This window comes from Nomascus leucogenys, chromosome 10 (assembly GCF_006542625.1).
Source record: "Nomascus leucogenys isolate Asia chromosome 10, Asia_NLE_v1, whole genome shotgun sequence".
Taxonomy (NCBI): Eukaryota; Metazoa; Chordata; class Mammalia; order Primates; family Hylobatidae; genus Nomascus; species Nomascus leucogenys.
In genome coordinates, this window is record NC_044390.1 from 3,354,589 (window position 1) to 3,379,429 (window position 24,841).

The following is a 24,841-nucleotide window of genomic DNA, read 5'->3' on the forward strand; positions in this document are numbered from 1 at the left end:
TGGTCAGGCTGGTCTCGAACTCCTGACCTTGTGATTTGCCCACCTCAGCCTCCCAAAGTGCTGGGATTACAGGCGTGAGCTACCACACCTGGCCTGGTTCTGTAACTATTAATGGGGTCCCTTTTTGCTCTCAAGTGTCTTGCTATAGATGAAAAATTATATGATCATCCTCTTTTTTTTTTGTATTGTTTTGTTTTGTTTTCTGAGACAGGGTCTTCCCCCTGTTGCCCAGGCTGGGGTGCAGTGGGGGCAATCATAGTTCCCTGCAGCCTCGACCTCCTGGGCTCAAGTGATCCTCCTGCCTCAGCCTCCTGCATAGCTGTGATTATAAGCAGATGCCATCACACATGGCTAATTCTTGTATTTTTTTGTAGGGATGGGGACACACTATGTTGCCCAGGCTGGTCTCGAGCTCTTGGGTTCAAGTGATCCTCCCACCTTGGCCTCCCAAAGTGCTGGGATTATAGACCTGAGCCACTGCCCCCGGCCATGTATTATAAACTGATAGACTCGTGCATAGATTTCCGCGTCCTAATTCCCAGGATCTGTGCATAAGTTACCTTGCATGGCTGAAGGCACTTTGCCCATGTGACTGAGATAGGGAGATTATCCCAGTTATTTGGGTGAGCTCGATGGAATCACAAGAGTATTTGTGAGAAGGCGGCAGGAGGAGCAGTCAGTGATAGAGATGGGAAGGTGGAAGCAGAGCTTGGGGTGATGGGGCCACCTGTCAAAGAATGAGTGTGGCCTCTAGAAGCTGGAAAAGGCAAGAAAAACATTCTCCCCGAGAGCCTCCAGAAGCGATGCAATCCTGCTGACAGTTTGATTTCAGCCCCGTGAAACCCATTTTGGATTTCTGCCCTCCATAACTGCAAGATAATAAATGTGTGCTGTTTTAAGCCACCACATTCTTAGTAATTTGTCAACAGCAGCAATAGGAAACTAATATAATAGCACATCCACAGGCCCAGATGCATCTCACAGCACAGTGCTAGAAACACCACACACACACACACACACACACACACACACACACACACAACCTATCTGTTTGGTCTTCCTATTTCTGCCCAAAATATCCCCCTGCACAACCACGCCCAGCAGGTGCTTGATACGTTTGTGACTGTGTGCCTGTTTTGCGTTGAGCACAACCTTTTCCTGGAGGAAAACTCCCCCTATCCAGGATCAACATGAGAGTTTCTTTAAGCCCAGCCCAGGGCCAACACCTCCGCAGATCGGCCCGCACCAGCACGTGCCCAGGCCTAAACCCCACTTCTGGAGCACAGAGGCCTCGGGCCGCCCCACCAAGCTGGCTCCTCTGGCGCTCTGAATCTTGCTGGGCTCTGGGGCACTTTGCTTTCCGGCTCGAGGCCTCAAGAATCCTCTCTTCTCCACCTGGCAGGACATGGGGAAGAGTCCATGAGGGAGAGGCTGAGTGATGGGAGGGGTCCACGCCGCAGCTCCATTTGACAGATGGAAAAACTGAGGCCTAGAGAGGGGTTGCGGGGGTCCTAAGGCTCACAGGCCAGCCATTTCGGTTGCGACCCCAGGGCTCCTGTAGATGGGGTTGGTGGCCCCGGTGGAGTCGAAAGATTGGGGGGGCGAGGCCCCAAACCTTCTAAGGATGACTGACAGCAATGAGTGGGAGGGGCCTGTAAAGGGGCCGGGGCCTAACTGGGAGAGGCTGAGAGGCCTGGAGCAGGGGCGGGAATCGTAGGGTGGGCGGGGTCATAAGGGGCGGGGTCAGACCTGGGGGCGGGGCACACGTTAGAAGAGGGGTGGAGCTTGCAAAAGGATCCGAGGCGGGACTCGCTGAGGTGCGAAAACTGGGCCAGGGGCGGGGCTTTGACCAGCTACTTGAGCGTGAAGGGGCGGGGCCGGCACGAAGGCGCGTCCTAGCTTGGAGGCGGGGCCTGGATGGGAGGGGCGGGGCCGAGTGCAGTATCGGGCCAAGTGAGAAGGGGATAAGAGTCGGGCAAGCAGCTTCAGCCGCAGCCACGGCACGAAGTTGGGTTGGTACGCCGGCACTTCCGGGTGAAACCGTGCGTATTTCCGGTTAAAATGGCGGCGCCCAACAGAGTCAGGTGCGGACGACTTTGTCTGTAGGAGCAGCGGCGGCTTGAGGACCCGGGGAGGTGAGATCCGCCCTATTCCGGCGCCCCTCTTCGGAGAGGAGGGAGAAGACTTGTTGCTAAGGGGACCAAAGGGCGGGCTTGTTGCTACGGAGGCGGGGCAGTGAGGTTGCTAAGAGACGGGACGCACTCAGTGGAGATGGGGAAGGGGGGTTGTTGCCAGGGAGAGTGGGTGGGGCCTGTTGCTAGGGAGAAAGGAGAGGCTTATGACTTTGGGGAAGGGTCCTGTGGGTATGAAGGAAGGAAAAGGGGCTGTGGTTAAGTGGGCTGGGGGCAGAGTGGTTTGGGGACATGGGGGGTTTTCGAGCTCTCCTAAAACGCCGCCTTCTCAGCAGACCCTCAAGAATCGACCCATCAGGACGCCAGAGCTGCTTCAGCGGTGACCACCTTCTCCCTCTAACACATTCTTCCCTTCTTTACAAACGGCCCATGTCAGACGAAGGCTCTAGGGGCAGCCGCCTGCCCCTGGCGCTGCCCCCCGCATCCCAGGGTTGCTCTTCAGGGGGCGGCGGCGGCGGCGGCGGCGGCGGCGGCGGCCCCTCGGCTGGGGGCTCGGGCAATTCCCGGCCCCCACGCAACCTCCAAGGCTTGCTGCAGATGGCCATCACCGCGGGCTCCGAAGAGCCAGACCCTCCTCCAGAACCGATGAGTGAGGAGGTAAAGGATGGGGACCCAAGAAGCTGGGGTGAGGGTCCTGGGGACAGATAGAGTTGCCTTGGGAAGTGTGACTTGGGGAGCCACAAGAAGACTAGGGTCTTCTTGGGTGGGAGGCAGAAGTCCAGGTGTGGAGGCATTGTAGGCTATAATTTGTGCTAGATGGGGTCATCGTTGACTGAAGGTCAGATCTCAAGAGAGTCTGAGGGGACATATCCTCTCCAGAGCCAGACTAACCTGGATTCAGCATTTCCAGCTGTGTGACCTTGGGTATATTACTTAATCTTTCTGAGCCTCAAGTTCTTCATTTACAAATTGATAATAATAATAACTACCGTATAGGGTGGTTCTGAGGTTCTACTTTCAGTAGGGCTGCACGCAGTGCCCAGCATACAGACAGTGTTTCTGAAGGCAGCAGTGTGTTTTCATGAAGAGCACAGGTTCTGTAGTCAGACTGCTTGTTTTTTTTTCCTTTTTTGTGGGGGGCGGGGTTGGGGGTGGGGGACACAGTCTCGGCTGGAGTGCAGAGGCGCAGTCTTGGCTCACTGCAACCTCTGACTTCCCGGTTCAAGCAATTCTCGTGCCTCAGCCTCCCCAGTAGCTGGGATTAGAGGCATGGGCCACCATGCCTGGCTAATTTTCGTATTTTTAGTAGAGAAGCGGTTTCACTATATTGGCCAGGCTGGTCTTGAACTCCTGGCCTCAAGTGATCCACCTGCCTCGGCCTCCCAAAGTGCTGAGATTACAGATGTGAGCCAGCACGCCCAGCCTAGACTGCTTGGGTTTGATTTCAGGCTTTGCCAATTGCTGACTGTGTGACCTTGGGTAAGTCTCAACCTTTCTGTGACTCAACTTTCTCATCTGCAAAGTGGGGATAACAATGATATATACCTCATAGAGTTGTTTTGCAGATTAATAGCAATAGCTATTATATATGTTTAATCAGCAATTACTGTATACAGAGCATTATGCTAACCCACTTACATATATGATGTCATTGAACCTTTACGACAGTGAGGCATGAAACAGGCACAGAAACATTAAATAGCTCACTCAAATTTACTTAGAACTGTGACTAAGGAGACCTTTGCTCCCCTCCCTCACCCCAAAAAATTCCAGCAGTCACTTATTAGCTCTCATCTCCTTTTTCTTTGAGATAGAGTCTCACTGTGTTGCCCAGGCTGGAGTGCAGTGGCATGATCTCAGCTCACTGCAACCTCTGTCTCTCAGGTTCAAGCGATTCCCTTTGCCGCAGCCTCCTGAGTAGCTGGGATTACAGGCGCACAACACCAGGCCTGGCTAATTTTTGTATTTTTAGTAGAGACGGGGTTTCACCATATTGGCCAGTCTGGTCTCAAACTCCTGACCTCAGGTGATCGGCTCGCCTCGGCTTCCCAAAGTGCTGGGATTACAGGTGTGAGCCACTGCGCCCGGCCTCATATTTTTGTAAGGCTTTATTCTGACAAGTCTCAAATTTATATCTCTAGGCCAGTGGTTCTCCACTGGGGGTGATTTTTATTTCCCAGGGGACAATTGGTGTGGAAACATTCTTGGTTGTCACAACTGGAGGAAGGGGGATACTGGCATCCAGTGCGTGAAGGCCAGGGATGCTGCTCAGCATCCTATGGGGCACAGGACGGCCACACTACAGAGAACTATCCAGCTCAAAGTGTCAGTAGAGCTAAAGCTGAGAAATCCTGGTCTAGGCTGGACCTCCGCCTGGGCTTCAGGCAGCTTCCTCAGTCTTTTACCTTGGATGTGCAATAGATCCCTCAAATCTGACACATTTGAAAATGAGCTTCAATCCCTGCTCTTCCCACTCCAAACCTGCTTTTCACACCATTTCCCCGTCTTCTCCTGGTTGCTCAGAACAGAGACCTCGGAGTCATCCTTGACCTCTCTCTTTCTGTCACACCTCGTATCTCACTAAATCAAATGGGCTCTCTTTTCAAAGTAAGTCCAGGGTCTGACCATTTCTCCCCACTCCCTCTCTCCTCCCCGCTCCACACCACCTTCTCTCCTGCCTGCTCCCAGCCGTAGCCTCCTGATTCATATTCCTGCACCTGCCCTTGCCTCTCCTCAGTCTGTTCTCAATCAACACCAATGCAGGTGTCCCCACTCCTCTGCTTAGAGCCCTCTGGCAGCTCCCACACCTATTCAGAGGGAAATCCCAGGTTTTTACAAAAGTTTGCAAGACCTGATGTCACCTGCTCCCCTCCCGTCTCCCTTCCTCCTTGCTCACTCTGCCTCCACCACGTTGGCCTCCTGGCTGTTCCCTCTGCCTGGAACATTCTTCTTCTAGATGTGGCCTGGCTCAGTCCCTCACCTACTGCTTTTCTCACAAGTCACGTCCCTGGGACCCTCAATGACCAACCCATTTCTTTTTCTTTTCTTTCTTTCTTCTTCTTTTTTTTTTTTTTTTTTTTTTTTTTTTTAGAGACAAGGTCTCACTCACTGCAGCCTTAAACTCCTGGGCTCCAGCCATCCTCCCCACTCAGCTTTCTGAGTAACTGGGACCACAGGCATGCACCACCATGCCCAGCTAATTTAAAACACTTTTTTGTGGAGATGGGGTCTCACTATGTTACCCAGGCTGCTCTTAAATTCCTGGGCTCAGGTGATCCTCCTGCCTCAGCCTCCCAAAGTGCTGGGATTACAGGTGTGAGCCATCGCACCTGGCCCTGATCTGTTTAATTCTGCAGCCACAGTTCGGCACTCCAGATCCCCCACTGGGCTTAATCTTACTTACCCCAGGACGCTTATAATCTCACCATGTCGAATGCTACACGTTTTGCTTATTTTCTTTAGTGACTGCTCTTCAACCTGAATGTGAGCCCCACCCCCAGGGCAGGGGTTTCTGTCTGGCCCAGGGCTGCCTTTAGTACCTAGAAAAGTGTCTGAATAAAATAGGTGTTCGGTTGATTTTTTTTTTTCAAGACAGAGTCTCGCTCTGTTGCCCAGGTTGGAGTACAATGCTGCGATCTTGGCTCACCGCAACCTCTGCCTCCCGGGTTCAAGTGATTCTCCTGCCTCAGCCTCCCAAGTAGCTGGGACTACAGGCTCTGACCATCATGCCCGGCTAATTTTTTGTAGTTCAGTAGAGATGGGGTTTCATCATGTTGCCTAGGCTGGTCTCAAACTCCTGAGCTCAAGCAGTCCACCCACCTCGGCCTCCCAAAGTGCGGAGATTACAGGGATGAGCCACAGCGCCCAGCCGATATTTGTTGACTGAAGGAACATCAGCCCTCAGTTGTTGGCTGTCTTTATTAATGGCTGTTCCTTTTTAATTAATGACTGATGGATCTCCTTCTTTCCTCCTCGCCTTGGTCTCCAGAGGCGTCAGTGGCTGCAGGAGGCCATGTCAGCTGCCTTCCGAGGCCAGCGGGAGGAGGTGGAGCAGATGAAGAGCTGCCTCCGAGTGCTGTCACAGCCCATGCCCCCCACTGCTGGGGAGGCCGAGCAGGCGGCTGACCAGCAAGAGCGAGAAGGGGCCCTGGAGCTGCTGGCCGACCTGTGTGAGAACATGGACAATGCCGCAGGTACCCCGCTTCCCCCGCCAGGACGTCCTGCCCCTCTGTACATGTCCTGCTGCCTCTCAGCTCTTGCACCTACTCTTGGGGATCACACTGTCAGCCTCCCTGCTGCCCTCTCACCATCGGCCTCTTCGCCTCCATTGCCGTAAGGAGCAAGGCTCTGCCTCACCCTCGTGGCAGGTGGAGTCCCCCACTTCCCTGATCAGCTCTGAGATGGCTGTTTCTCTCCTAGTCCTCTGGGTGTCCACTGCCACTCCCCAGAGTACAAGAGGGAAAGTGGCATGGGTGGGGTGGCAGAGAAGGCCTCCCCAGGGTGACATTTGATCAGAGACCTGAAGTGAGGTGAGAGTTGTGGGATGATCTCTGGGAAAAGCATTTCAGACAGCAGGAACAGCCAGTGCAAAGGCCCTGAGGCCAGAGTGTGCCTGGTGTGTTCAGGAACAGCAGCCAGGCCCTTGAGGCAGAGTAGAGTGAGTGAGGGGCCAGGCGCAGGAAACAGCATTGGGGTGGGCCTCGCCGACGGAGGTAAATGCTGTTTTACTCCAAGCAGCAGAACTCACAGAAGGTTTCAGGAGAGCTCACTTCCATTTGGAGGGGTTGTGTGGTGTAGCCATTGAGGGTGTGGATTTGGGGTGTCACTTCCTTGGTTCATAGTTCAGGCTGTGCTGCTACATGGCAGTCTGGTTTGGGCAGGTCCTGATTACTTCCTCTCGTACACAGGCTGGGCGGAGAGAAACCCCCAGGCCTGCACAACACCAGGCACAGGGTAAACGTAACGTGTCAGGCCTGGGAGTCAGATGTCTTCATTTTCGACAGGGGCTGGACGGAGTTTGGGAAGCCCTCCTCTGTGAGTGCATTCAGCACCCTGAGAAGACCCGCAGTGCAGCGGCCGCCCCCTAGCTTACTTTTCCCCAGTGTTTCCCAGTCTTATCCGGGCAGAGAACTCCTGCTCCAATCCGCAGGATGGCTTTTAACGACTTTGCTCTTTCATTCATTTTTTGCTTGTTCGGGAAATATCTGTTGAGCAGCTGCTGTGTGCTAAGCACTGTGCTGAGTGTCCAATCATCACAGCAGCAGCAATTTTACACCTTATTAGTAATCAAATGAGAACGAAAGCCAAAGATACCACTTCCTCCCTGGCCTCGTGCGCTCTCTCTGTATATAAATATAAATATATATGTGTATCTTCTCTGTCTTAATGAAAATGCACAGTGCTGATGAAGGTGGGCTGAGCGGAATATCCTCCCACATGACTGTTTATACCACTTACAGTCAATTCACAATGTTGTGCAACACCACCTCTATTTCCAGAACTTTTCCATTGCCCGCAAAGGAGACCCAGCACCCATTAGGCAGGCCCTCCCCCGGTCCCCTGGCAACCACTAATCAGCGTTTTGGCTCTATGAATTTGCCTGTTCTGGACATTTCATATAGACGACTATAACGTGACCTTTTGTGTCTGGCTGATTGTGCTAAAGGCGGCGTGCCCATGTTGTGACGTGTGTCAGAGCTTTATTCCTTTTTTTTTTTTTTTTTTTTTTTGAGTCAGTCTCCCAGGCTGGAGTGCAGTGGTGCAATCTCAGCTCACTGCAACTTGCACCTGCTGGGTTTAAGTGATTCTCATACCTTAGCCTCCCGAACAGCTGGCATTACAGGCCTGGCCAATTTTTTTTTTCTTTTCTGAGACAGAGTCTCACCCTGTTGCCCAGGCTGGAGTGCAATGGCGCAATCTCAGCTCAGTGCAACCTCTGCCTCCCGGGTTCAAACGATTCTCCTGCCTCACCCTTGTGAGTAGCTGGGCTTATAGGTGCCCACCACCATGCCCGGCTAATTTTTGTATTTTTAGTAGAGACGGGGTTTCACCATGTTGGCCAGGCTGGTCTCGAACTCCTGACCTCGTGATCCACCCACCTCGGCCTCCCAAAGTGTTGGGATTACAGGCATGAGCCACTGCGCCCGGCCAGGCCTGGCATTTTTATATTTTTAGTAGCAACAGGGTTTTGCTATGTTACCCGGGCTGGTCTCGAACTCCTGGCCTCAAGTGATCTGCCCACCTTGGCCTCCCAAAGTGCTGGGATTATAGGCTTGAGCCACCACGCCCAGCCGCTTCATTCCTTTTTATGGCTGAGTAATACTCCGTTGTATGGCTAGAGCAGTTTTTATTTATCCCTTTATCCTTTAAGGACATTTGGGTCATTTGTGAATGATGCTGCCATGAACTTGAGTGTGTAAGTATCTAAGTCCCTACTTTTGGTTCTTTTGGGTCTGTGCCTTGGTGTGGAATTGCTGGGTCACGGGGAATCTGTGTTTTACTTTTTCAGGAACTGCCATGCTCTCCAATACCACTCTATTTACAAAAACAGGAGGTGGGCTGTGGTTTGCTGACCCTGGGGACATTCAGATTGTCACAATGACCAGGATCAGTCCTGGCATTTAGTAGTCTGGAGCCTGGGGCCCTGATGCCCCAAATGCCGATGGAATCGAGTTGTATTAGCCTTGGAGGGGCCTCTGGTTGGGTGTTTGGAGAGAGCTGGGTCCCTGTGGGAGCTGGCCTGGCTCTCCTGGCCTCAGCAGCTGTAGTGGTCAGCTTAGGGCCACCTTAGCCAAGCACCACAGACTACTGGCTTTGAAAACAGAAATGTATTTTCTTATGGCTCTGGAGGCTAGAAGTCTGAGATCAGGGTGTGGGCAGGGCTGGTTTCTCCTGAGCCCCCTTCTCCTTGGCTTGCAGAAGGCATGTTTTGTGTTCTCCTTCCATGTTGTCCCTCTGTGGGTATCTGTGTCTTCATCTCTTCTTCGTATCAGGACACCAGTCAGATTGCATTAGGGCCCACCCTAAGGACTTCATTTTACCTTAATTATCTCTTTAAAGATCCCATCTCCAAAAACAGTCACATTCCAAGGTACTGGGGGTCAGAACATCAACCCATGCATTCTGGGGGGCATGGTTCAGTCCCTAACATCTGGCCTCTCTCTGCTCCCCTCTGTGGCACAGACTTCTGCCAGCTGTCGGGCATGCACCTGCTGGTGGGCCGGTACCTGGAGGCGGGGGCTGCGGGGCTGCGGTGGCGGGCGGCACAGCTCATCGGCACGTGCAGCCAGAACGTGGCAGCCATCCAGGAGCAGGTGCTGGGCCTGGGTGCCCTGCGTAAGCTGCTGCGGCTGCTGGACCGCGATGCCTGCGACACAGTGCGCGTCAAGGCCCTCTTCGCCATCTCCTGTGAGTGTCTGGGTGGGGCTGGGGACAGGGGTGCTGGGGGGGGGCGGTGCCGGGTGGGCCCCGGGGAAGACTGCCCGGTCCTCAGCGTGAGCGCTTTGCACACAGCAGTTTTTCAGCTGGGCACTGTTCACATTGGCGCTGGTTCACTCTCTTGGGGGCCGTCCTGTGTACTACAGGACATTGAGCAGCATCTAGTGGGTGGCCTCCAGGCCATGGAGAGACACTGTCACCCCACCTGCCACAGCACAAATGCCCCCAGATGTAGAAAGCCCCTTGGTCAGAACCCCTGCTGTACATGAATTATTCTTCTAATTTTTTTTAATTTAACCTATATAGAGACAGGACTTGCTTTGCTACCCAGGCTAGTCTTGAACTAGCCTCAAGGGATCCTCCTGCCTTGGCCTCCGAAAGTGTTGAGATTACAGGTGTGATCCACCATGTCCAGACACAAATTCTTTTTATCCTAATGGCCTGTGAAGTAGGGACCGTTTGCATCCTCATTTGACAGGGGAAGAAACTGAGGTGTGGGCAGAGGGACATGGCCAGGTTTCTGCAGCTCCAGAGGGCAGAGCTGGCCAGGACTCCCCTATACACTGCCGCCTGGGACACAGGGCCAGGTCGGGGACAGGGATGGGACAAAAACCCACATCTGTGGGGCAGTTTCTCCATGCCAGTATTGACTCGCTGCATCCTTATGCACATCTGCTGAAGTTGGGCCCACTGTGTCTCCTCCACACGGGAGGGATCAGGCCAGGGGGTCCGGAGAGGACACACAGAGCCAGGGTCCCAGCCCGGTGGAGCTCTTCGTGTGTGCTGGATGCTGCCTGCATGTGCTATACTGGCGCCCCAACTGGACTATTTCCTTTTATTTTCCCTAACAGCTTTATTGAGATGCAATTCATAGGCCATATAATTCATCCTTTTAAAGTGTGTAACTTAGTACTTTTGGCCAGGCATGGTGGCTCACATCTGGAATCCTAACACTTTGGGAGGCCGAGGCGGGAGAATTGCTCGAGCCCAGGAGTTTGAGATCAGCCTGGGCAACATAGGGAAACCCTGTCTCTAAAAAAATTAAAAAATTAGCCTGATGTGGTGGTGTGTGACTGTACCTCCAGCTACTCAGGAGACTGAGGTGGTAGGATTGCCTGAGCCTGGGAAGTTGAGGCTGCAGTGAGCTATGATTGCACCTCCAGCCTGCGTGACCGAGCAAGACCTGTCTGAAAACAAACACAAAAACCAAAAAAACAACATAGTACTTCTTAGCACATTCATAGTGTTGTGCAGCCATCATCACTCTCTAATTTTAGATGAGATCAGCCACATTCGGGGTGGTATGGCTATCGGCAGTCACTATTTAATTTCAGAACATTTTCTTTTTTTCTTTTTTTTTTTTTTTTTGAGACAGAGTCTCGCTCTTGTCACCCAGGCTGGAGCGCAATGGCGCGATCTTGGCTCACTACAACCTCCTCATCCCAGCTTCAAGCAATTCTGCCTCAGCCTCTGAAGTAGCTGGGATTATAGGCGCCCGCCACTGCGCCTGGCTAATTTTTGTATTTTTGGTAGAGATGGGGTTTCACCATGTTGGCCAGGCTGATCTCAAACTCCTGACCTCAGATTATCTGCCCACCTCAAGCCTCCCAAAGTGCTGGGATTACAGGTGTGAGCCACCATGCCCGGCCAAAATTTCAGAACATTTTCATCCTCTCCCCCAAGCAGAAATTCTGTCCCCGTTAAGCAGTCACTTGGCATCCATCCTATCCCGCAGCCCCTGCAACATGAATCTATTTACCGCCTCTAAGGATTTCCCTCTCCGGGACATTTGTACAAATGGAATCCCACAGTGTGTGGCCTTTTGTGCCTGGCTCCTTTCATACGGTGCAAGGTCCCCGAGTGGTGGCAGGTGGCAGTGCTGTGCTCCTTCTTGCGGCTGAATGTGTCCTGTTGCGTGGGTCCACCGTGCCCTGCCTCTCCCTCCGCCTGTCTACTGACAGTCCCTGCTTTCCATCTATCTCTGGGCTCTCGTGCTCCTGTGGACATTGCTGCACAGGTGTTTGTGTGGACATTTGTTTCCTGTTCTCTTGGGTGTATACCGAGCAGTGGAGTTGCTGGGTCATATTGTAACTCTACATTTAATCTGTTCGAGGTTGGCTTTTTTTTTCTTTTTTTTTTTTCGAGACGGAGTCTTGCTCTGTTGCCCAGGCTGGAGTGCAGTGGCACGATCTTGGCTCACTGCAACCTCTACCTCCCTGGTTCAAGGGATTCCCCTGCTTCAGCCTCTCAAGTAGCTGGGTTTACAGGCACACGTCACCATGCCCAGCTAATTTTTTTTGTACTTTTAGTAGAGACGGGGCTTCACCATGTTGGTCAGGCTGGTCTCAAACTCCCAACCTCAGGTGAGCACCTCAGCCTCCCTAAGTGCTGGGATTATAGGCATAAGCCACTGTGCCTGGCCTGAGGTTGGCTATTTTTTAACTCCAGCAGCCTATGTGGTCATTGAAATGGGGGCTGCGAGGGGGGTCCAACACCCCCTTTCTCTCCCTAACCCCCATGTATCCTGAGCCCTGGAATCAGTGTTGTGTTCCCGGCAGATGGTGGCCCCAGCCATGCAGAGGCTGGGAGGAGAACAGGGAGGGTTTGGGTAGGAGGAGATTCCGGAAGAAGGAAACATTCTGATGAGGCGAGGAAAGGAGCCTTGGAGGAGGTGGCACTTGGAAAGTCACAGCCAAAACGAGGGCGACAGGGACAGACAGACATGGGGCAGCTTGGCCACAAAGGGCAGAGCGAAGGACATGGTGTCCCTGAGGGCCACAGCAGGGTAGAGCGGGGCTGGCAGAGTTTTCTTCTGATAGCTTACTTTAAAAAGAAGTCTTTAGGCCATCTTGGTGGCTCACACCTGGTCCCAGCTACCTGGGAGGCTGAGGAGGGAGGATCATCTGAGCCTCGGAGGCAGAGGCTGCAGTCAGCTGAGATCGTGCCACTGCACTCCAGCCTGGGTGACAGAGTGAGACCCTGTCTAAAAAAAAAAAAAAAAAAAGTCATTACATATTTTTAAAAATCTGTGAGACAGTCACATCGTTCACCAGGTACAAAAGAGTACATAGCAAACGGTCCCTGTCCCCAAATCTGGTCCCCATTCCAGAGGAAACCACTGTTATACCAGTTTCTGCTTCCAGAGATTTTAATAAATCTGTAAGAACAAATGTGGGTGGGTGTGGTGTGCTGTGTGTGTGATGTGCATGTGTAGTGGGTGTGTGGTGCATGTGTAGGGTGTGTATGGTGTGTATGTGGGGTGTTTGGTGTGTCGTGTGTGTGTAGCGTGTACATGGGTTGTGTGGTGTGTGGTATATATGTGGAGGTGTGTGTTGGTATGGGGAGTGTGTTGTATGTGTGTGGTGTGTGTGCTGGGGGGTGTGTGTATATGTGGGGGGGGCATGTGCAGTGTGTGGGGTATGTGGGGTGCGTATGTGTGGTGCGTGGATGTGCGTGGGGTGTGTGGGATGTGTGTATGTGGTGTGTGTATATGGGGTGTGTGGTGTGTGCATATGTGGAGTGTGCCCTGTGTGGTATGTGTACACGTAGACACACAGATTAATCTCTTTTCCTCAGATGTGCATGGCTGGCACAGACCATCCTGATGGGTGCACACCTTGACCTGCTTCTGTCCGTTTTTCCGAAGCAACAGTAGCTCATCTTTCCCCTTCCTGTGGGTTAGGAGTGCAGGAGCGGCCCCTACGGAGGAGGGCCGCTTCTGGCTTTGCGTCTTCATGAGGTTGTGCTCAGCCGTCAGCCGGGCCGCATTCCCCGAAGGTCTGATTGCACTAAGCCCTGTGCGCCACACCTCGTTAATCCCTCACAATCCCCCTCTGAGGGAGGGGTGCTAGAGATAGGCTTCCACTGTGGCTCGCCCAGGGTCTAGCAGAGTTTTGCTGGCTGTCGGCAAGAAGCTCGGGCTGCTTGAGCGGCCTCACCACAGGGTGGTCAGCTTCCCCAATGAACGCTGTCCATGATGCAGGCAAGAGCTCTGGGAGCTTGGATGCCTTTTTTTGTTTTTTTGCTCGGGGGTAAAATTCACATGAAAATGTTAAAGTATACCATTCAGTGGCATCTGTCCTTTTTTTTGGTGGCTGCAGGGTATGCCATTGTGTGGCTGTCCAGTACCATTACTGGAGTTCCGTGCTGGGAGCCATTTGCAGGGTACGTCCCCTCAGCTCCTGCTGCCCGAGGCGGTGGTGCCACTGCCCTTCCCAGGACAGGTGGGGATGGACTCGCTCGCCCTCTGTGGAGCCACTCCAAAGTGGTTCCTTGTTACAATCTACCAGAGTGGCACATTTATTACAATCGGTGAACCTGCACGGACACGTCATTGTCACCCAGAGTCCATAGTTGACACGGGCTCACTCTTGATGCTGTACATACTGTGGGTTTGGACAACTGTATCATGACATGGATCCACACTGTAGTATCATACAGAGGAATCTCACTGCCCTACAAATCCTCTCTGCTCCAGCTAGTCATCCCAGCCCTGAGCTTTTGACTGTCTCCATAGTTTTGCCTTTTCCAGAATGTCATATACTTGGAACCATGCAATCTGCAGCCTTTTCAGACTGGCTTCTTTGGCTTAGTAATCTGCTTCTAAGGTTCCTCCATGTCTTTTCTTGGCTTGATAGCTCATTTCTTTTTAGCGCTGAATAAGCGTAACTTTTTTAAGGGAGATGTGTGGGCTGCAGTGATGACTTTGGCTTTCTTTCCAAAAATGACGGCAGCCATACTGTGATCCCTGCCCCCAGCTGCTGCACAGAGAAGAGGGTGAATGCGGCGAGGGTGGGTGGAAGGTGGGCGGTGAGCTTGGGGGTTATGGTGATAACCTAGGCAAGGGATCAAGGATGTGGTAGGGAGCAGTGGTTCTCAAACAGGGACAGTCGTGTCCTCCACAGGACATTCAGACAAATGTCTGGAGACATTTTTATTTGTCGCAGCTGGGAGAGAGGATTATTGGCATCTACTGGGTAGAGGCCAGGGATGCTGCTCAACATCCTGCAGTGCACAGGACGGGCCTCCCAACCCAGAATGATCTGGCCCCAGATAGCAACCGTGGGTTTATATCAGGTGGAGAAACTCTGGCGTAAAGGGCACAGGTCTCTCCTGGGTACATTTTGAAGGCAGAGCTGACAGGCCTTGCTTACAGATTGAATGAGAGGAGTCTTCCTGTTTTCCAGTCCATGCATGCCTGTTCTTTTTTCTTTCTTTAATTAAATAACATTTGGCTGGGCGCGGTGACTCACGCCTATAATCTCAGCATTTTGGGAGGCCAAGACAGGTGGATCACTTGAGGCCAGGAGCTCAAGACCAGCCTGGCCAACATGGTGACACCCCGTCTCTACTAAAAATACCAAAAACTTAGCCAGGCGTGGTGAGGCATGCCTGTAATTCCAGCTACTCAGTAGGTTGAGGCATAAAAATCGCTTGAACCCGAGAGACATGTGTCGCGGTGAGCCAACTGCCACTGTACTCCAGCCTGGGCGACAGAGCGAGACTCTGTCTCAAAAATAAAATAAAATAAAATAAATAAATAAATATTTAACCCAATATGTCCAAACTATTATAATTTCAATGTGTAATTAATATGGAATATTAATGAGACTATATTTTTTGTCATGCTAAGTCTTCAAAACCTAATGTGTGCGTTTTACAAATAAAGCACATCGCAACTCAGATGCTGAGTTTTCAGTGGTGGTGTGGAGTGTACCAGAGCAACAACGTTGTGTGTGTTTTTCTTTTTGGTTTTCTTTTTTTGTGTGTGTGAGATGGAGTTTCGCTCTTTTTGCTCAGGCTGGAGTGTAATGGTGCGATCTTGGCTCACTGCAACCTCCACTTCCTGGGTTCAAATGATTCTCCTGCCTCAGCCTCCCTAGTAGCTGAGATTACAGATGCACGCCACCACGCACAGCTAATTTTGTATTTTTAGTAGAGACAGGGTTTCACCATGTTGTCCAGGCTGGTCTCGAACTCCTGACCTCAAGTGATCTGCCCACCTTTTGGCCTCCCAAAGTGCTGGAATTACAGGCATGAGCCACCGCGCCCAGCCAACGTTGTGTTTAATGGAAAATATTTTACACCGCTTCAGTTTTTCACCTTAAGTTTAAATGAATTGAACTTACATGAAATGAACAACCCTTTTCCTTAGTTGCACTGGCCACATATCAGGTGTTTGGTGGCCACAAGCTACTAGCGGCTTCTGTCCTTCTTGGCCAGCACAGGCCTAGAGCCTACCGCTCAGCGGGCACCTTACTGGAGGTGCACTCCAAAGGTCAGTTCTCATCCTGCTGGGAGTCCTTCCAGAGTTCTCATTGCCCTCCGGATAAAGGTCATGCATGCTGTGTAGCCTGGCTCTCTGGGCCTCAGTTTCCTCATCTGTAAAATAGAATTCTGAAAGCACACACTTCCAGGATAATTGTGAGGATTAAAAGATGTTGCGGACTGGGCACGGTGGCTCACGCCTGTAATCCCAGCACCTTGAGAGGCTGAGGCAGGTGGATTGTGAGGTCTGGAGTTCAAGACCAGCCTGGCCAACATGGCAAAACCCTGTCTCTACTCAAAATACAAAAATTAGCCGAGTGTAGTGGTGCATGCCTGTAATCCCAGCTACTCGGGAGTCTGAGGCAGGAGAATGGCTTGAACCTGGGAAGCGGAGGTTGCAGTGAGCTGAAATGGTGCCACTGCACTCTAGCCTGGATGATAGAGCAAGACTCTGTCTCAAAAAAAAAAAAAAAAAAAAAAAAAAAAAAAGAATGATGCAGCTGGGCGCAATGGCTCATGCCTGTAATCCCAGCACTTTGGGAGGCCCAGGCAGGTGGATCACTTTAGGTCAGGAGCTTGAGACCAACCTGGCCAACATGGTGAAACCCTATCTCTACTATAAATACAAAAATTAGCCAGGTGTGGTGGCAGGTTACTATAATCCCAGCTACTTGGGAGGCTGAGGCTGAAGAATGGTTTGAACCTGGGAGTGGAGGTTACAGTGAGCCGAGATTGCTCCACTGCACACTCCAGCCTGGGCAACAGAACGAGAGTCCATCTCAAAATGAAATAAATAAGTAAATAAAGAAAATAAAAAAATTAAAAGAGATGATGCTTCCATCAATGGGGGAATGGATAAAATCTGGTATATCCATACAATGGAATGTTATTCAGCCATGAAAAAGAATGAAGTGCCGATACCACTTACAACATGAATGGACCTGGAAAACATCATGCTGAGTGAAAGCAGTCAGACACAAAAGGTCACGTATTTTATGAACACATTTATATTAAATGTCTGGGACAGGTAAATCCATAAAGGAAGAAAGTATATCTGTGGTTGCAGGGGCCAGAGGGAGGGGAAATTGGGAATGACTGCTCATAGGTTTCCTTTGTGGGGTGATGAAAATTTCCTAGAGTTAGTGGTGATGGTTATACAACCCTGTGAATATCTTTAAAAGGCTGAACTGTGTGGATTGTGAATTATATCTCAAAAACGTACTTCAAAAAAACATAATGCTTGCATATGCAGGCCCATGGCAAGTAATGATGATGGTGGTTGCTGGTGATGATGGTGATGATGGTGATGATGATTGACGATAATTATATTGTTAATGGCAGTGATGATGATGGTGGTGATGGTGATGTGGTGGTGATGATGGTAGTGGTGGTGGTGGTGATGGTGATAGTGATGGTGATGTTGGTGATGGTCATGGTGATGGTGGTGGTGATGGTGGTGGTGATGGTGATGATAGTGATGGTGGTGATGGTGGTGATGGTGATGGTGGTGATGATGGTGGTGATGGTGATGGTGATGGTGGTGGTGATGGTGGTGGTGGTGGTGAGGATGGTGGTGATAGTGTTGGTGGTGGTGGTGATGGTGGTGGTGGTGAGGATGGTGATGATAGTGGTGGTGGTGGTGGTGATGGTGGTGGTGGTGATGGTGGTGGTGAGGATGGTGATAGTGTTGGTGATGGTGGTGATGGTGGTGGTGGTGATGGTGGTGATGATAGTGGTGGTGGTGGTGGTGATGGTGGTGAGGATGGTGGTGATGGTGATGGTGATGGTGATGGTGGTGGTGGTGGTGGTGGTGGTGGTGAGGATGGTGATGATAGTGTTGGTGGTGGTGGTGATGGTGGTGGTGGTGAGGATGGTGATGATAGTGGTGGTGGTGGTGGTGATGGTGGTGGTGATGGTGGTGGTGAGGATGGTGATGATAGTGTTGGTGAGGATGGTGATGATAGTGGTGGTGATGGTGGTGATGGTGGTGGTGGTGGTGGTGATGATAGTGATGGTGGTGATGATAGTGATGGTGGTGGTGATGGTGATGGTGGTGATGGTGAGGATGGTGATGATGTGGTGGTGGTGATGGTGGTGGTGGTGAGGATGGTGATGATAGTGGTGGTGGTGATGGTGATGGTGGTGGTGAGGATGGTGATGATGATAGTGGTGGTGATGGTGGTGGTGGTGGTGATGGTGGTGGTGATGGTGGTGGTGGTGGTGATGGTGGTGGTGATGGTGGTGGTGGTGGTGGTGGTGATGGTGGTGGTGGTGATGATGGTGATGGTGGTGATGATAGTGATGGTGGTGGTGATGGTGATGGTGGTGATGATGGTGATGGTGGTGGTGATGGTGGTGGTGATGGTGATGATGGTGGTGATGGTGGTGGTGGTGGTGATGGTGGTGGTGGTGGTGGTGATGATAGTGGTGGTGGTGATGATAGTGATGGTGGTGGTGGTGATGGTGGTGGTGATGGTGGTGGTGGTGGTGATGGTGGTGGTGATGGTGGTGATGGTGGTGGTGGTGATGGTGGTGATGGTGGTGATGGTGAGGATGGTGATGATAGTGGTGGTGGTGGTGGTGATGGTGAGGATGGTGATGATAGTGGTGGTGGTGGTGATGGTGGTGGTGGTGAGGATGGTGATGATAGTGGTGGTGGTGATGGTGATGGTGGTGGTGAGGATGGTGATGATGATAGTGGTGGTGATGGTGGTGGTGGTGGTGATGGTGGTGGTGGTGGTGGTGGTGATGGTGGTGGTGGTGGTGGTGGTGGTGGTGATGGTGGTGGTGGTGGTGGTGATGATAGTGATGGTGGTGGTGATGGTGATGGTGGTGATGATGGTGATGGTGGTGGTGATGGTGGTGGTGATGGTGATGATGGTGGTGATGGTGGTGGTGGTGATGGTGGTGATGGTGGTGGTGGTGGTGGTGATGATAGTGATGGTGGTGATGATAGTGATGGTGGTGGTGGTGATGGTGGTGGTGGTGGTGATGGTGGTGATGGTGGTGGTGGTGATGGTGGTGGTGGTGGTGATGGTGGTGGTGGTGGTGATGATGGTGGTGGTGGTGATGATGGTGATGGTGACGGTGATGGTGGTGATGATGGTGATGGTGGTGGTGGTGATGGTGGTGGTGGTGGTGGTGGTGGTGATGGTGGTGGTGATGGTGGTGATGGTGGTGGTGATGGTGGTGATGGTGGTGGTGATGGTGGTGATGGTGATGGTGGTGATGGTGGTGATGGTGGTGGTGGTGATGGTGGTGGTGGTGGTGGTGGTGATGGTGGTGGTGGTGGTGGTGATGGTGGTGGTGGTGGTGATGGTGGTGATGGTGGTGGTGGTGATGGTGATGGTGGTGATGGTGGTGATGGTGGTGGTGGTGATGGTGGTGGTGGTGGTGGTGGTGATGGTGGTGATGGTGGTGATGGTGGTGGTGGTGGTGGTGATGGTGGTGATGGTGGTGGTGATGGTGGTGGTGGTGATGGTGGTGGTGGTGGTGGTTCTGATGGTGATGGTGATGGTGGTGGTGGTGATGGTGGTGGTGGTGGTGATGGTGGTGATGGTGGTGGTGATGGTGATGGTGGTGGTGGTGGTGGTGGTTCTGATGGTGATGGTGGTGGTGGTGATGGTGGTGGTGGTGGTGGTGGTGGTGATGGTGGTGGTGGTGGTGGTGGTGATGGTGGTGGTGGTGGTGGTTCTGATGGTGATGGTGGTGGTGATGGTGGTGATGGTGGTGGTGGTGATGGTGTGGTGGTGGTGGTGGTGGTGGTGGTGATGGTGATGGTGGTGGGGTGGTGGTGGTGATGGTGTGGTGTGGTGGGGGTGGTGGTGATGGTGGTGGTGATGGTGGTGATGGTGGTGGTGATGGTGGTGGTGGTGATGGTGGTGGTGATGGTGGTGGTGGTGATGGTGGTGGTGGTGGTTCTGATGGTGATGGTGATGGTGGTGATGGTGATGGTGATGGTGATGATGGTGGTGATAATGGTGATGGTGGTGATGATGGTGGTGAGGATGGTGATGATGGTGGTGAGGATGGTGGTGATGGTGAGAATGGTGATGATGATGATTGTGATGGTGGTGAAGACAGTGGTGATGGTGGCGATGATGATGGTGATGGTTGTGATGATGCTGGTGATGGTGGTTGTGATGACAGTGGTGGTGGTGGTGACTGCAAGCTCAGGACCCTGTCCCCCTCTCCTAGGTCTGGTCCGAGAGCAGGAGGCTGGGCTGCTGCAGTTCCTCCGCCTGGATGGCTTCTCTGTGTTGATGCGGGCCATGCAGCAGCAGGTGCAGAAGCTCAAGGTCAAATCAGCATTCCTACTGCAGAACCTGCTGGTGGGCCACCCTGAGCACAAAGGTGTGGCAGCCCTTGAGGGCAGGAGTGGGGAGCAGATGCCCTGGGGTGGGTGCAGGTATGGGAGAAGGGGAGGAACAGGCAGCCCGGGGAGGGCGTAGGAGATGGGTGGGGCTGCCCCTCTGACCCCTGCAGCCCTCCCCCCAGGGACCCTGTGCTCCATGGGGATGGTCCAGCAGCTGGTGGCCCTGGTGCGGACAGAGCACAGCCCCTTCCACGAGCACGTGCTTGGAGCCCTGTGCAGGTACTTTGGCTCCTTGAGAGGATGGGGCTTGGGGTGGGGGCCCCGTCCTCTCAAGGTGGGGGTGGCTCAGGAATCAGCCCATAGGGACTCAGGAGTTGGGACCTTCCCGTGGAGAGGAAGGGTGTGGGGCCAGAAAGGAGTAGGAGTCAGGGAGCCTCAGTTTCCTCACCAGTAGGGCTGGCACAGAGGCCTTGGGGGAGGGAGAGAGGCTTTTGTACACGCCCCCACCAGTGGATTAGTGTCTAATCAGATGATGCTGGAGCTCTGAACAGCACACCAGAGTTGACACACGTCAGGCCCTGTGCTGAGCCCCTCAGCACCCACCCTGGGCCAGGGGCAGCGTGAGGTCCATTCCGCAGATGGGGAAATGGAGGCCCATTGTGGGGCAGCGACTTGCCAGACTCCTGAGTGAGCCAGGGGACGGGATGGGCGATGGGGTTGGGTCAGTGAGGCCTCTAGAGGGAGGTCCTAAGGGCTGCTCTCATGTCCCTCACAGCCTGGTGACAGACTTCCCGCAGGGTGTGCGCGCGTGTCGGGAGCCGGAACTGGGCCTGGAAGAGCTCCTCCGCCACCGCTGTCAGCTGCTGCAGCAGCATGAGGAGTACCAGGTACGCGGGGAGGGGACGGGGTGCAAGGAGGACCAGGTGCAAGGGGGAGGGGACAAGGGCTCCAGGAGGACTAGGTGTGTGGGGAGGGGATGGGGTTCGAGGAGGATCAGGTGCCAGGAGGAGGGGGGGACAGGAGCTCCAGGAGGACCAGGTACATGGGGAGGGGACGGGGTGCAAGGAGACCAGGTGTGAGGGGCAGGGGATGGGGTTCGAGGAGGATCATGTGCCGGGGGAGGGGACAGCGGCTCCAGAAGGACCAGGTGAGTTGGGGAAGGGACAGGGTATGAGGAGGACCAGGTGTGAGGGGGAGGGGCCTAGGGGTGAGGAATTCCCCATGTTAGACCAAGTGTGGTAGTGGGGACCCTAGTAGGGGCAGAGCAAGCCAGTCCTTGCCCTTGGGGGCTCCTGGGTCTGCTGGTTCGGGCTTTCATTTGTGTTCTCGTGCGTTTCACTCATCCTCCATTCAGCAGACGTTTATTTCATGCCTAACATTCGTCCTGTGCTGTGTCAGAGTAGGAGAGACAGCAAGGAGACAGGAGCTTGGAGATTCTTAAAGCGTTGACCAATCATTGAATTATTATCTGAATTACCTAATACAGTTGTTTACATTAAGTAAATGTAAATTGAATATAATATCACTCAAATGTCTTAATGATTAACTATTTCATTAAATTGACAAGAAATAAATGGGAAATAACCAATTATTTTAGGTAAACAACAAGTGATAAATAACAAGTCATCAGATATTTAATTAGATAAGGGGCAAATAAATAACTCATTAGATAACTAGATAATTAGCAAATGCTAAATCACAACGAATTAAAATTCAAATAGTTAAGTGATTAAGTAATGTATTAATTTGTTGAAGTGAATGAATCAATGGTGGTGCTTCAGCAAAGCTGAGCTTAGCAAACGCACCCACCTCCTTGGGACATTCTATTCTATTGAATTCATTCCTATGTAGACGCTGTCGAGTGTCTGTACATATTGAAAGTGTACTACATGGCCAGGCATGGTGGCTCACGCCTGTAATCCCAGCACTTTGGGAGGCCGAGGCAGGCGAATCATGAGGTCAGGAGTTCGAGACCAGCCTGGCCAACATGGTAAAACCCCATCTCTACTAAAAATACAAAAAATTAGCTGGGCATAGTGGCAGGTGCTTGTAATCCCAGCTACCCAGGAGGCTGAGGCAGGAGAATCGCTTGAACCTGGGAGGCGGAGGTTGCAGTGAGCCAAGATGCACCACTGCACTCCAGCCTGGGCAACAGAGTGAGACTCCATCTCAAAAAAAAAAAAAGTGTACTACATGAGAAGTTTTGACTTATGTATACACCCGTGGAAACATTCAAATTAGATTTATAACAGATTTGACTAGTGCTTTGTGAATAGGTTCCGTAGTCACATGGTTGAAAATACAAGACCCACAGGAGGGTAAACAGCGAAAAGTCTCTCTCCTGCCCCTCCCTCTGGTTACCCAGTTGCTCAGGTGTCCTTCCTAAAATATTAGGTGCACATTAGCAAAGGTGCATGTGAATTCTCCTTTTTCTCTGTTATGCAAAATAAGCCTGCCATGCTGTGATGACTGTTCTGCCCCTTGCTTTGCGGGCATTGCATGTCTCGCCTGCGGCTCTTTCATTTTGCAGCTGTACAGTGTGGATGGCCTCTTTTTTGTAGCATGGATATGCAGGTTGTTTCTACACTCTCGCTATGACAAACACTGCTGAATGAATAACTTTTTGTATATGTTATTACGTATGTCTGTAGAACAATTCCTAGAAGGAAAATGGCTGGGGTCAGGTATGTTAAAGGTGAAGGTTAAAGGGTTAAGGGCCATTTCATTAGCTATCACCAAGCCGCTCTCCATAGAAGTTCAACCATTGACACTCCTGTCATGAGGGTGCCCAGCTCCCCAAATCTTGTTCAGAACAAAGTGGCCTCGATGAACCATCTGACCTTTTTCAAGCTGATTGTTGAAAAGTAGTACTCCAGTCCAGTTTACATTTCTCCCATGAGGCCGGGCGCGGTGGCTCACGCCTGTAATCCTAGCACTTTGGGAGGCCGAGGCGGGCGGATCACGAGGTCAGGAGATCGAGACTATCCTGGCTAACACGGTGAAACCCTGTCACTACTAAAAATAAAAAAAACAATTAGCCAGGCGTGGTGGCGGGCGCCTGTAGTCCCAGCTACTCGGGAGGCTGAAACAGGAGAATGGCGTGAACCCGGGAGGCGGAGCTTGCAGTGAGCCGAGATTGCGCCACTGCACTCCAGCCTGGGCGGCAGGGCCATACTCCGTCTCAAAATAAATAAATAAATAAATAAATAAAAAATACATTTCTCCCATGAGTGAAATTTGGCATCTTTTCTCTTTCTTGTGAACTGTTCGTTCTCATCCTTTGCCCACTTATCTATTTATTGGGTGATGGTTTTTGCGAATGATTTTTTTAAAGCTCTTTAAGTGTTAAGTATATTAGCCATTTGTGCTATGAATCACAAATATTTTTCCCCAACCTCATTTTCTTTTTCTTTTTGCCATGGGAGTATCTTTTATATTATGTAGTTTAACTTGTCAGTGCTTGCTTTCATGGTTTCTGGGGTTTGTATCCGCAGAAAGTTTTGAGCAGTGGTGAATATCTGGGAGTTAGAGCCCAAGAGTGCTGATATGAGGCGGACCAATGGAGTGAGACGAGTCTGGGGGACCCCGGGTTCTAGTTCAAGTAGTTCAGACACCAGTGTGAAGACAGTGAATCATGGATCTGAGCAGTGATTAGAGAAGCCTAACCTCTGGTGGGGCGGGTGGGGGTGGCCAGGAGAGAAGAGGAGTCACCTCTGGGTGCCAAGAATGCTGGAGGCAGGGTCTGGCGTCTGCACTCAGGCCCCTTGCTCCCTGCCCCTGCCCAATCCAGGAGGAGCTGGAGTTCTGTGAAAAGCTGCTACAGACCTGTTTCTCCAGCCCAACGGACGACAGCATGGATCGGTGAAACCAGGTGGCTTCTTGCCCCTTCTCCGTGGGAACCCTGGGCCTCCTGCCTCCCTCCCCAGCTACAAGGCCCTCTCCCAAGGGATTGCAGGACCTAGGTGCCTGGACCCTGGGCGTGCTAGCCTGTCTCTGTGCAGTCCCTGGAAGGGGCGCTGAGAAAGGCACCAGCTCCTTGGACCCCACCCCCCATGCTCTCACTCTCATCCCCGTTCTCTTGTCCACACAGCTCTTCCAATAAAGGTATTTCTCTTCTTCCTCCTCCTCCTTCACTGCCGCCTTTGTCACCTCCTTTGGAGGGTGCATGGGGGACGGGAGGAGGGGCACGGGTTTAAGGGACTTGGGGAATCACTGGAAGAATAATAAAAGTGTTGCTCTTTATCATCTACAGAGCCACTGTGTCATTTACTCTTCCCTGCCTTTCCTGAGCAAGAGTGTGTTGGACATGTCCTTTTACGGTCACCTGGCAAACCTGAATTCTAGGTTTGAGGAATTTCCCAGGTTAGACATCTAAATCTTCCCTAGTGTAGCCGCCATTTCCCTTCCCAGCATCCTTTGCTGTAGGGTAGTCATGTGACATTAGCTCCACAAATCAGAACTCTCTCTGGGAATCTGTCTTGTACACCAATCAGAACCCGCTGGTGGTCTAGCTCCTCTACCAATCAGAGCCCGCCGGTCGTCGGGGGGCCGAGAGCTGGCGGTGGAAGGGCCCCTGCCCAGGTTGCCTTCTGGCCAGCGCAGGAGCAGCCACACCTGGCTTCTGGAGGGGGCTGGCAGAGATTCTGGCGGGAGTGTCTGAGCCAGGTGCCGGTGATGGAGGCTGCACTGT

The 24,841-nt window shown here is 52.2% G+C and overlaps 1 protein-coding gene across 4 annotated transcripts; it reads left to right on the forward strand.

Moving 5' to 3' along the window:
- The first annotated feature begins 1,774 nt into the window (after positions 1-1,774).
- HSPBP1 (HSPA (Hsp70) binding protein 1) lies at positions 1,775-24,398 on the forward strand. Of its 4 annotated transcripts, none has more exons than XM_030819608.1 (8): positions 1,775-2,135; positions 2,468-2,789; positions 6,121-6,325; positions 9,315-9,539; positions 20,034-20,189; positions 20,334-20,430; positions 20,927-21,038; positions 23,942-24,284. In XM_030819608.1, the coding sequence occupies exons 2-8, from the start codon at positions 2,562-2,564 to the stop codon at positions 24,014-24,016; spliced, it is 1,098 nt and encodes a 365-aa protein (XP_030675468.1). In that variant the 5' UTR covers positions 1,775-2,135; positions 2,468-2,561; the 3' UTR covers positions 24,017-24,284. The 4 variants fall into 4 exon arrangements, with proteins under 4 accessions (XP_030675468.1, XP_030675469.1, XP_030675470.1 ...); XM_030819609.1 differs by having other exon boundaries at positions 1,783-2,135; positions 2,465-2,789; XM_030819610.1 differs by having other exon boundaries at positions 1,812-2,240.
- The last annotated feature ends 443 nt before the right edge of the window (positions 24,399-24,841 follow it).

What these genes read in the sequence shown, in the direction of transcription:
- HSPBP1 (XM_030819607.1), top strand. Translation starts at nt 2,424, where the DNA reads ATGGGGGGTTTTCGAGCTCTCCTAAAACGCCGCCTTCTCAGCAGACCC. An exon ending in GAACATGGACAATGCCGCAG is followed by an intron (nt 6,326 to 9,314) that starts GTACCCCGCTTC and finishes TCTGTGGCACAG; the next exon opens with ACTTCTGCCAGCTGTCGGGC. An exon ending in GGGCCACCCTGAGCACAAAG is followed by an intron (nt 20,190 to 20,333) that starts GTGTGGCAGCCC and finishes CCCTCCCCCCAG; the next exon opens with GGACCCTGTGCTCCATGGGG.